Source organism: Myotis myotis, unplaced genomic scaffold (genome assembly GCF_014108235.1).
Source record: "Myotis myotis isolate mMyoMyo1 unplaced genomic scaffold, mMyoMyo1.p scaffold_m19_p_12, whole genome shotgun sequence".
In the NCBI taxonomy this organism is placed as follows: Eukaryota; Metazoa; Chordata; class Mammalia; order Chiroptera; family Vespertilionidae; genus Myotis; species Myotis myotis.
The window spans coordinates 16,248,956-16,261,771 of record NW_023416316.1 but is presented as its reverse complement, the minus strand read 5'-3'; the positions used below and the strand labels follow the sequence as shown (position 1 = coordinate 16,261,771).

Sequence of the window (12,816 nt, the reverse complement as noted above, 5' to 3'; positions counted from 1 at the left end):
GAACTACTGTGCTTTTTCTCTTATACATCAATTTATTCAATTTTATCAATTTGAGGTATGAAATTATGATTTATTCAGTATATATGACAAATTCATTGACTATGTGTTGCCGTAGGTACTTTGCTAAGTATTACTGAACACAATACTATTTCAAATATACTGGCCAATTTATTCTGCTCTTTAAATAATAATTAATGAAACCAAAACATCATGCTATGAGACTAAACATTCTGCATTTATCAGAATTTTCTTTTCTTTCTCCTTAAAACTGACTTAGATTTTAGCTACCTTTTTTTTTTTAAATTACCTTTTATTAGCTCAGAAGTTTCTATGAATGCCCCACAGCCTTGAGATATAAAAATAAAAGCACAGAAAGTAAATCTGCATTTTAACTAAGGTCACAGCACAGTCATCTTTCCTTGAGATAAAGCCCAATGTTTAACATCACTATGACAACTGTGTGTCTTGATAAAGTGTTTTATGTGATTTTAAAATTCTCAGTGTAAAAATGTGAAAATTCATTTAGACCTTCATAGTCCTGTTTCCCAGGCAGTATTTAAAGTCCTCTAAATAAGAATAGTCATTCTTTTTTAGAATAGTCATTCTCAATATTATCAATGACCCAAAGTTATGAATATATAAGTCTGTGAATTATAGGTTTTTATTTGCTAGAACCAAAAGAAATACAATTAAGATATAAATTTAAACAATAATGAAATATTTTTCTTCACAAAATTGATATGTTACTGAAAAATAATATTTAATAATTATTATGGTGTACTAGAGGAAGAGAAATGTGCACTGACATAAGCTTTCTGGAAAACTATTCCTGTGTGATATAATACCAGGCTTGAATCTGAAAATAGTAGCATATAATCCTATATAATAAAAGTCTAATATGCAAATCGACCAAACGGTGGAACTAGTGGTCGCTATGACGCACACTGACCACCAGGAGGCAGATGCTCAATGGAGGAGCTGCCCCCTGGTGGTCAGTGTGCTCCCACAGGGGGAGTGCCACTCAGCCAGAAGCCGAGCTCACAGCTGGTGAGCACAGCAGCGGTGGTGGGAGCCTCTCCTGCCTCCATAGCAACGCTAAGGATATCCGACTGCCAGCTTAGGCCCGCTCCCCGAAGTCAGTAGGACATCCCCTGAGGGCTCCCAGACTGTGAGAGGGAACAGGCCTGGCACAAATTTCATGCACTGGGCCTCTAGTATAGAATAATATTTAGCCATTATATATATATACTTTGTTAAAGTTATGAAATCTATAACTTACTTGGATTCTAACAACTGAAGTATTTCTGGAGTATTAAGAAGTCCTTCAGATGCAAACAACACATATGGAACCTGGATTTCCAAAAGAAAACCACCAAAACTATCCAGCAAGTTGTTTCCTAAATAACAGAAAATTTATAAATATTTCTTTTTTCTCATCCCTCAGCTCTTTCTAATTTTTTACTAAACATGTTCAAAGTGTATGTTCAAGGAGTTGTATAAAAACAAAAACATATTCACTGTAAAACATCAGAAGTCAGAATAAAGAAAGTTCTGAAGAATAAAATAAAAACCATGTTATCCTATTACTTAGAAAGAAAAGGTAACAGATCTTACTAAAACTACTATATACTAAAACAAAGATTAGTACATACTTCCAGACTTTCTCCTATATATTTGCTTATCACATGTACACTCACTTAAAAAGAAAAAAGGAAAAGAAAAAAATAGGATTATAATCTAACAATATTAAAATCTGCTTTATTCACTTAAGTATATATTGGACATTTACTGTGTAAATATGCTGATCAAAATTTAAAATTATGTACTATAACCTATAGGAAATGATACAGATCAATAAGAAAAGAATAAATGCCTCGATAGATAAATGGACAAAGGACATAAACAGGCAACTTACAAAAGAATGGCTATACAAGATCAATTCACATCTGAAAAGATATGAATAGTCAAAGATATGCAAATTAACACAACTATAAAATATTTTCTGTCTATAATTATGTCAAATATTTAAAAGATTAATAATGCCAACTTATTGTAAAGATATGGGAAAAGTATCCTCTCACACTTTCTGCACAAATATAAATTGGAATAGCATTTCTTGAAGGATATTTGGCAATATATAAATGTGTGTATACATTTGACCCAGCAATTAATTTTACCTCTTGGAATTCGAATTTCTTAGAACAAGTATATCAAGATATATAAGATATAAAACTACTTTATCTTACAGTATAATAGTGAATTGAAGCATTGTAAATGCCCAAAGAACTGATTGAATAAATTAAATTCATCTTTGAGAAAATGAAAGAAGCTTCTAAATATAAACAAGCATACTTATCTTTTATCTTTTCTTGGGCCCATTCTTTAATTGGTTTATCAACTTAACATTTAATTCTAAATATCAAAGATTCTAAATAAGAATTATGGTGTACTTTAGAATTGAGTTGGAATGACTCAGAATTCAAACTTCCCACTCATAATTCAGTTGGATAGAAAGTAACTTATGGCAAATATTGAAAGAGAGATGCACTGGGAGTAAAACTCCATGGGCTTTTTCAATGAAATGGTCTGAGAATTCACAACCTTAGTTATGTGAAGTGAGAAATGCAAAGAAACCAAAGTGGCTTTGGATTATTTTCTAAGTATTTCTGCATGATTTTTTTTGTGTATTAAAAGTTTTCTGAATCAGTCAACATACTAATTATCCAACGTAATTTTTCCCTAAAATTCAATAAAATACTATTGAATAAAAGTATCAGATTGATATTATATATAATTATAATAAAAGTATGCTATATAAGTAAAATTTAGAAGTTAAAGGGATGAAGATAAATATGATCAGTAAAGTTTGCTTTTCAGATGAGGAATATGAGTATGAGATAGTTAAAGAACGTGCTCGAGGTTACAAGGATAGTGGTACGATTAGAGCTTAAACTCAAGTTTTCTCATGCAATAGTTTATTCTCTTTCCACAGATAAGAAACAGAGAACAGAAATTTCATTCTAATGAAATAAAAAAAATTAGTTTATATTCTTACTCTTTAAAACTGTGTCTGGAAGCATCACTTTAAAGGCCATGTATGGAATATTCAATTGCTCGCAGTGTTTAGTCCAACAAGAGTTTTCTACGTAATTGTATTCCACCACAAATGAGAAATTACTCCAGGGGAAATCTGCTCCAATATATTGATTAGGTACCACTACACAGGAACTTGTACTGAAGACAAAAGAAAGCCAAGAAAATGTAACTATCCTTGTGCAATTATTTACTTCGAATGCTAAAAGATAACTCTTTTTGGCTTATGTTACTCTTCTCTAATCTATGTCTATTTATCTTGGAAAAGCACTGGTGTACTTTCTGTTTATTTGTTCTCCAATTGTTGCTAATCTATTTTTATCTTTTTTGATGGTCATAGTTTTTGGTTTTTTTAATTCAAATATAAAAAACTGTAGACTAGCCCAGCTGGCATGGCTCCAGTGTTTGAGTGCCAACCTATGAACCAGGAGGTCATGGTTCAATTTCCGGTCAGGGCACATGCCTGGGTTGCAGGCTCGATCCCCCGTGTGGGATGTGCAGGAAGCAGCCGATCAGTGATTCTCTCGTTATTGATGTTTCTACCTCTCTCTCCCTCTCCCTTCCTCTCTGAAATAAGTAAAAATATACATACACACACACACACACACACACACACACACACACACACACACACACACACACAGAACTATAGACTATTTCACATCCTCAAATGCAAGGGACCTTAATTTTATTACCTGAGTCTTATCCATAACAGACAAGTCATCATGAGAAATCAATCTCATTTTCCTACAAATGTGAGGTTTTAATCTTTGAGAATCTATATAACAGAGTATTACCTGACAACTATGAAGTGCAGTTATTTTTTTTCCTCAGTGGGCTTCATAAGTGATTTAACAACAACAAAAAAGGTGAAAACTTAAATATTATAAAGTTATCTTTCCCATCTTCAAATGCCATATGACAGCACTTATTGTAATTAAAATTCTCTACCACTGCTTTCTACCCAGAGCAATGTAGACAGAAGTTAAAAGGTATTTATGTCTAGCTTTTATGGGCTTCTATTTGATTTACATTTTCTCTTTTTATTATTTAGATCCAATATTAGGAATAAATAATTTCTATACAAAATAAGGCAAAATAAAAACATTTTTAGTCAAGTCGACACTAATTTTATCATTAGCAGAACCTCACTGAGAGAATTTATAAAAATGTACTCTAGGAAGAAGGAGAACCCAAACAAAGGAAGGAAATATAAAAAAATAACAATGCTAAACAAAAAAACTGGTAAGTCTAAATAGGCACTTTCTGTACTGACAATAACAATAATAATGATAATTTGGGGATATTAAAGCAAGACAACTAAATTTCTGGACAACAAAATGTTTAACACAAGGCAATAAACTGAATTAAAGTGTTCTATGTGAAGCTTTTTTCAGGTACAGGTTAAAGACATTAACTTTATTAAACCTTTTTTTAAAAGTTAAATTCTAGGAGAAATTGTGCTTTTCCTAGGGAATTTGAATGTTTGCTCCCCATAGATGAAGAAATACATTTTTACCTATTTAAAACACTTTCAGATTCCAGAAAATCTTTTCTTTTGTTTGAATGTAAGACAGTCAATGTTAAACCTGTTGGAAAAAAAGAGGAATGAAAGAAAAATTTTCCCAGTGTTTTGTTCATGTGTATTTTTAAAGTGTGTCATGTATTCACTACCACAAAAATGAATGAAACATCTGTGAACAAGGAAACTGCTTAAAATACAATTTGGGAGATTATTTTCTAAATCTAGGGTATCAGAAAGTTTAAACCATGGGCAATATTTCTGTGTGAATGTTGTGTGTATAAGCATGGAAATTCTGAGTTTACTTTGTAAAATAATAAAGTGGATCAAAGACTTAATTTTAAAATAACTAAATTAAACTTACCAATTCTGTGCAGTTAACTTTATTTAACTAAAAATTATGGTAGATTTTACCTTTTTTTCCCTCTGGTAAAATTTAAAGTATGTAACTAAACATCAGGAGACTGCATTTCAATTTGATGTTACTTTTTAACAAAATATAATAAACTCCATTAAATTCTGTATCCACACATACAGTTTATTTTTTACAGACATATTTAAGAATAGCTAATTCTAGTTAAAGTAAATTCTACACTCTATTAATGTACTCTGTCAATTGTAAAGTTTACAGTTGTATGATGTAGTAATGACAAAGTAGTGCTTAATAATATCACATTTACTTGAATTGACAAGACAATAGTTTTGGCAGCAAGAAGAAAGGAGGGAGTATGATTTTTCTTTTATAATTTATAAGGTCATATAATTTAAAAGTTAATCTCCTTAAATGATTTGTGTTAGCTATGAATCCAAAGCAGATTACTTGCTGAGTGCATTACTAGGATCTTACAAACACATAGAATGATGGAACTACATTTTTACTTTCTAACACTCAATAGAAAAAAGGGCCTTGCTCCTAGATATAGAGGATAGTTACCAGTTAGAGAGTAAAAACATTTGTCAGTGTATAAAGTCAATATTTTTGTGTCAGCAGACCTTGTTGAAATAAAATACTAAGAGTAGTGATGATATAATTCCAAATACCAAAAGAAATAGGGATGTTCAGTGTGAAGCCTAGATAAGAGATATTATGTACAGTAATAATTTGTCAATATATCTTAAGTGACATCAAAGAAAAGGTGCCCCATTAAGCAGGTTTAAGTATTCTTCTTTGTGGAGCAGGAATATTTTCTCAACTTCTTAAAAATAAATTCCTTTGGTTACCCAGATCCCCCTTTTTTTTCTTTATTGATTAAGGTATTACATATGTGTCCTTATCCCCCCCCCCATTGCCCCCCCGCCCCTGACCCCACTCCCGTTCATGCCCTCACCCTCCTGGTGTCTGCGTCCATTGGTTATGCTTATATGCATGCATACAAGTCCTTTGGTTGATCTCTCCCCCTTACCCCCCCACTCCCCTACCAGATCCCTTTGTTTTTAATGTTAACATTGCTCAGAATTTTCCTAATTAAAATTTTTTTTCCCAATTACTGTACCCAGATTCCAGACAACTGTGGCAGGTTCAGCCCCACAATGTTAACTATTGCTCTCACTTTTTGGTACTAGTAAGGATCTTGTGAATTTGGTGAATATGAACTCATCTCCCCAGGATTGGAAAACTGAATGAAATAATAAGACATTAGGGAGAGAGGGAGAGGGGGAGAGAGAGAGAGAGAGAGAGACAGACAGAGAGAGAGAGAGAGAGAGAGGGGAGGAGAGAGAATCAGATTCTAAATGAGAAGAATACAGGGAAGCAGTGTCATCTGGGGAAAGTCAGGCTTTACTTAAGACAAAGGAGGTGAAGAAGAGTTTACCTATAAGCGGTAGGTTCCACAGCACAAGGTGGAATTGGCTGGCAGAGGAGGCTGCCGTGGGTAGAAGAATGAACTGAAGAGTAACAGTGGAACAAGAGAGACCGAGGTTCAAATTCTGATTCCCAAACTTACTGCCTGTGAGATTTGGCTTGCTACGTTACCTTTATGAACTTTAGTTTCTTTATTTGTAAAATTGAGTTAGTAAAACCTATGCATAGAGTTGTAAGTAGTCACTATTATTTAGCAACTTGTAGACATTCAACAAAAGGTATCAACTGATAATAATAATAACAACATATGTATAAATACATTTAATGTTCACATAAGTACATTATAGAATATTTAATATTTTGCAGGTTTATAGTCCAGATTGATTTAAAAACTGGTTAGGTATCACTGAGTTATTTAATTTTAAAGAATAAATTTTATGGTATGTTAATTATATCTTAATTTTAAAACTTGGTTAGGCCAAAACCGGTTTGGCTCAGTGGATAGAGCGTCGGCCTGTGGACTGAAGGGTCCCGGGTTCGATTCCGGTCAAGGGCATGTACCTGGGTTGCGGGCACATCCCCAGTGGGGGATGTGCAGGAGGCAGCTGATCGATGTTTCTCTCTCATCGATGTTTCTGACTCTCTATCTCTCTCCCTTCCTCTCTGTAAAAAATCAATAAAATATATTAAAAAAACAAAAAAACCAACAGCCATATTTGGAGAGGTTGTGTGTGGCCTTTAAAAAAACAAACAAACAAACAAAAAAACTTGGTTAGATCAATACATTTTTATGTTCAAGCATATGTTAGCAAATGAAGCATAATTTAAAATTGCATACCTTCCATTTTGTTAAGGATTTCAATGAGTAGATGTTTTTCACCATCTGAGTCCATTCTTATTATAATCAGCACCTGACCAAAAATAAGAATTTCTCATAAATGTATATCTGATTGCTTATTCTTTTTCATAGTTTTGCTACAGTGACAAAATAACAAACTTAATTGGTTATGAAACGAATGGCTATACGATTACCAAGTAAATATTCATGTTGTAAAAGATATGTTTCAATACAAAGTAAGGTCAAATATTAATGAGGAAAATATTTTGCAGTAGGACATTCTTGGCTTAGGGGTGGAGTGGGGACAACAAATCAATTTCAATTTTAAATTTCTTACTGATTATTTTAATTTATTTTAATGACTTAAGCAAGTTGCCAAGTAACCATAAAGTTGGAGATAAAAATATAGGAGGGACAGAGAGGAAAAAGAAGAAAAAGGCCAAATTTGTAACCAGATTCAATGTAAAACATTTGAAATGCTTTTCTGCTTGTAAATATTTTTAAAAGTATTTTCTCTTAAATATTTATTAATGTAACTTCATATGCTTGAGGTAGGGTGGGCAAAAATTTCCAATATAATCCTAGGCATAAACTAAGTGCATTTGTTGTTGTTGTTCTTTTGATAGAATCACATAAGATGAGATTTTGGCTCAATTTCTAAAAATAAATTATTATAGTTCTGTTATTGGTAAATGTTGATGAACTTACAAGGACTTAACAACATTAATATACTTATAAGAACAGACACCACTTTTGAGATTTGAAGAAGCAATCCATAAAAAACTGTATATAATAAAAATTGTTTTTTTAATTTAAGACATATGAATAATGATGCAAATCATCCTTTCTCTGGACCCGCTTTTATTCTGTTAACTTAGAAGAAAACTATTGAGGGACCAAATAGTATAGATCAGTGGTTGGCAAACTCATTAGTCAACAGAGCCAAATATCAACAGTACAACGACTGAAATTGCTTTTGAGAGCCAAATTTTTTAAACTTAAACTATATAGGTAGGTACATTGTTATTAACTTAATTAGGGTACTCTTAAGGCTTAGGAAGAGCCACACTCAAGGGACCAAAGAGCTGCATGTGGCTCACAAGCCGCAGTTTGCCAACCACGGGTATAGACTATTTTATAATTTCAAAATTAAATGTAAAAATTTATCTTACATCCTGTTCTTGTTTAAGCTAATTATTGTTACCTGCTTTAATCCAGTACTAACCTTAATTTGCTGTTCACTTTGCATCCGATTTAATATCTGACATTGCAATTCTTGTATTTTGTAGTTGGTTTCAGGCATTTTTTCCCTAATAAACTGTACAATCTCTAGCTGTCTCCAAATGTCATCCAAATAGGAGCCTAAAACGCTTTTGTACACATCTTTTGCATTTGACAAATATCCTGTTAAAACAAAATTGGGCGGGGGGGGGGGGGGTTGGGGAAGACTTTTTGTTCTTTGAGAAACTCCATGGACAAAAAAGAATTAAAATTTCCTTTCATCCTCTTGGTCTGAAACTCTGCATCATTACCCTTGAATCTTCCGGAGAGGTAGCAAACTGAACGCTGTGAGAAAAGACGGAATTCTGGTAGGGAGCAGCGCAGGCAGCTAGACCCCCACAGACCTTTCTTCCGCCACTATAGAGAGGGAAGGAAAGAAGAACAACCTATCTTGCTCTTTGATTTCAAGAGGTTTAGAGGAGTGAAAAAGCCCTCCACTAAAAATGTCTAAGGCAGTTAGGTTACTCATTATGGCTTGGTATGTAGAGCTTACAAAGTTAATTTTCCAACAAGGATTTTACTTTTATAATATTCTTTAAATTTTTTTCTTTATTTATTTCAGAGAGGAAGGGAGAGGGAAAGAGAGACAGAGACATCAATGGTGAGAGAATCATTGATTGGCTGCCTCCTGCATGCCCTGAACTAGGGATCGAGCCCACAGCTTGCACATATACCCTGACCAGGAATGGAACCGTGACCTCCTGGTTCATAGGTCAATGGTTAACCATTGACCCACACCAGCTGGGCTATAATATTCTTCAAGGTAGCCAAATAGTAATGCCAAAGTTTAATTTAGTAAATGCATTTCTTTGAGAAGCAAAAACAATTCAAGTATATAGCTCTCAATGGTCTCACCTAATCCTAGGGTAAATTGTAGAGTACCTTCAAGCAATCCTCCATAATCTCTAATCCAAAGTTTTGATTAGTATTGAGCATAGGTGAGTCACAACTCTCTCTATAGCACAGGGAGCTCAGATATGCTAGAATCTGAAAATCTGCCTTATTATTATGCTTTAACATCAGCCTGACTGTTAATGGGACTGACAGTCTTTTATGAAGCCAGAAAGATTAATGAAGACAGGTAACTAAATAGAAGGGCATGTGACACTATACCGTTATACTAATTCTACTAGGTTCTATAAATTAGGGCTATAGCTCCCAATCCTTACTTGTCTGAGGACAAAAGATAAGACAACCTGATCCAGCATCAACACCCAAGTGGTTTAACTGGAAAAGAAAGGAAAAGCACCACGCTAGGTTCTCTAAGAGTAACTATAATTTAGTTCTAATACTTGGCTAGATAATATAATACTTAGCCAAGTATTATAACTCCCAGTGGTTGCAGAGGGAGTATAACTATAACTTACTGCTGCTTAATAATTATCTCTAAAACCCTGGATTAGAGAAATAATATTTGGGTAACAGATAAAACATCTGGGTCAGAAATCAGAGAAAATTTATTTTCACTTTATATTTAAAACTAGAGGCCCAGTGCACAAATTCGTGCACCAGTGGGGTCTCTCAGCCTGGCCTGTGGGATTGGGCTGAAACCCGCTCTCAGAAATCCCCCAAGGGGTCCCGGAGTGTGAGAGGGCACAGACCAGGCTGAGGGACCCCACTGGTGCATGATCAGGGTTGGGGAGGGACACAGGAGGTTGGCCGGAGGGCTCCAGGGCATGTCCAGCTCATCTCTCTCAGTCCTGATCAGCTGGACCCCAGCAGCAAGCTAACGTACTGGTCAGATCATCTGCCCCCTTATGGTCAGTGTACATCATAGCAAGCAGTTGAGCGGCCTTAGCATATCATTAGCATATTATTCTTTGGTTGAATGGACGACTGGACTCTTAGCATATTAGGCTTTTATTATATAGGATAGGTTCAAAACATTCTAAATTATAAAACATAATCCTATAAGCATAACACTACTAAATAATGCTCAATAATTCTGCAATAAGGGACTTACAGCAGTAATGTAGTAAGACAGATTCTGATAATTTAGAAAAGATTTTCAGGATCATAAACTTTTCAACACATTTAAGTTAGTTTTATTTTTATCACTCAAATAGTTTATATCCTCATTTACACATACAATTTAAAAATTGCAAAAGGCATTACTACTAATAACTTAGTCATATTTCATCTAGCAAAGATTTAAAGCCACAGACATTTAATAATGGCCTAAAATGTATATGGAAAATATCATCTTATACTAAAAATTAGTGCATGATAATGATTATACAATCAAATCTGCTAAGGTCATTAGGATTCTGTAATTCAGGCCTAGATGAGGGAATCCTAAACCTATTTTTTTTTAGGCAATGATAGGTGTTACATAGAAGTATAAGAAGCTACATAGTTTCTTATAAGGTGCATCTTTTTCAGAAAATTGAAAGTTATTTCAGATGAAATATTTCAATAGGAAGAAAAGGAAAATTAAAAAATTTCCCTACTGACCCAGTGCTGTGTCCAAGCTACATGTTAAAAGGACATCTCGAATTGTGACCAGAAGGTGTAATAGACCAGCATGCCTAAATGTTGTTTCTCTTTCAGCATTTGTACCTAAGTAAGCAAAAACATATTTAAATGTATTAAAAAACGTAGGATATATATTAAAATTTTAGAATATGTATCGGAATGTTTAACAATAAAAGCGAATATTTATTATTGAGTGCTTACTCTGTGCCAGGCTGTGTATAAGGTGGTTATTTCATTAAATCTATAACAATAACTCTATTAGGCAAGTTTATTATGAATCTTATTTTGTGGATGAGGAAATAGTCTTAAGGAGGTTAAGTAACTATCCAAGGTCAATTTGTGAATAAATGGTGGGGCTGACATTTAAACCCAGACAGCTAACCTTAGAGCTCATACTCTTTTTTGCTTCCAAAGCACATTCAATTATTTCTACTCTTGGTGGGAAAACAGGTAAATGATTCCCAGTTATGAAACAAGAAGAAAATTAAACTCATAACATGCCAACTGGTTAAAATAAAGGTAGAGGATCAGAACATAAAGCAATACCTACAAGTGGAGGTAGACACCTGGAAATATTTGTCTAAAGATATGACTTAAACAAGAGATGTATTCACAAGGACAGGCCAATGGTCTAATCAACGTGTCCACATAGCTCCACAGCTTTTTGAGGGTGATAGCTTGGATTTCACTGTGTACAGAAGTGAGACATTCTGAACCCACTGCCCTAACATAACCAGAGAAGCTCTACTTTTCTGTTTAAATAGTGGAATCCCATGAAATACTTATTTGAACAGAGTTCTGCTAAAACGTTTGAAAAATGTTGATCTAATAAAAAAAAAAAAGATGAGGCAAATATGTAGTAGTTATTGGGGATCAAGAAGCAATAGGAGAACCAATTATGGGTAGTTATCTTCTGCCCTGGGAAGGACTTGTGGAAACAAGTCACTCATGACCTGGAAGTGATGAGAACAGAACAGAGAAACCAGATTTGATATCATTTTTCTCCTCCCCTTAGGAGAACATTCCTTACAGTGTAAGTCTGCAGCTCATGAATTCTTTCAGCTTTTGTATGGCTGAAAACATCTTTAGTTCACCTTTGTTTTTGTAATATATTTTTGCCCAGTATAGAAAACTAGGTTGATGGTTTTTTCTTCTTCTTCAGCATGCAAAAAAAAAAATATATATATATATATATATATATATATATATATATATATATATATATATATGTTTTAAATTCTCACCCGAGGATATTTTTTCCATTGAGTCTCAGAGAGAGTAGAGGGAGGGACGAGGAGAGAGAGGGGGAGAGAGTAAGTAAAAGAGAGAGAGAGACACACACACATAGATGTGAGAGTGACACACCAATTGGTTGCTTTCCACACATGCCTCAATGAGGCCGAGGTTCAAACCTGCAACTGAGATACATGTCCTTGACTGAGAATTAAACCAGAGACCCTTCAGTCCACGGGATGGAGCTCTAACTATTTGGTCATACTAGTCAGGGCTTCTTCAGTATTTTAAAGATGTTACTCCACTATCTTTTTACTTGCATTATTTCTGACAAGAAAGCTGGTGTCACCCTTATCCTTGTTTCTCTTATGCAACATATCTTTTTTTCCTCTGGCTGCTACTACAGTTTTCTACTTATTACTGGTTTTGAACAATTACTGGTTTTTCTGTCTCTTAGAATGCCTGATAACCTTTGACTGGATGCCAGACATTGTGAATGGACTTTAATCTGTTTTTGTTTTTTACTTTCCCCCTTTTTTGGGGAGGAAACTAGGTGGTTCATATGCTAACATA

At 34.1% G+C, this 12,816-nt stretch overlaps 1 protein-coding gene across 1 annotated transcript in view; it reads right to left on the bottom strand.

Annotated features, from left to right (window-relative positions):
- Nucleotides 1-12,816, bottom strand: part of SHOC1 (shortage in chiasmata 1) — a 61,871-nt gene that overhangs the window by 14,724 nt on the left and 34,331 nt on the right. Inside the window, exons 16-21 of the mRNA XM_036330020.1 lie at nt 10,990-11,094; nt 8,480-8,658; nt 7,255-7,327; nt 4,613-4,682; nt 3,056-3,234; nt 1,280-1,397 (exon numbers count right to left, since the gene is read on the bottom strand). Of these exons, the coding sequence (XP_036185913.1) occupies nt 1,280-1,397; nt 3,056-3,234; nt 4,613-4,682; nt 7,255-7,327; nt 8,480-8,658; nt 10,990-11,094 (724 nt within the window). The remainder of the gene's footprint in view (nt 1-1,279; nt 1,398-3,055; nt 3,235-4,612; nt 4,683-7,254; nt 7,328-8,479; nt 8,659-10,989; nt 11,095-12,816) is intronic.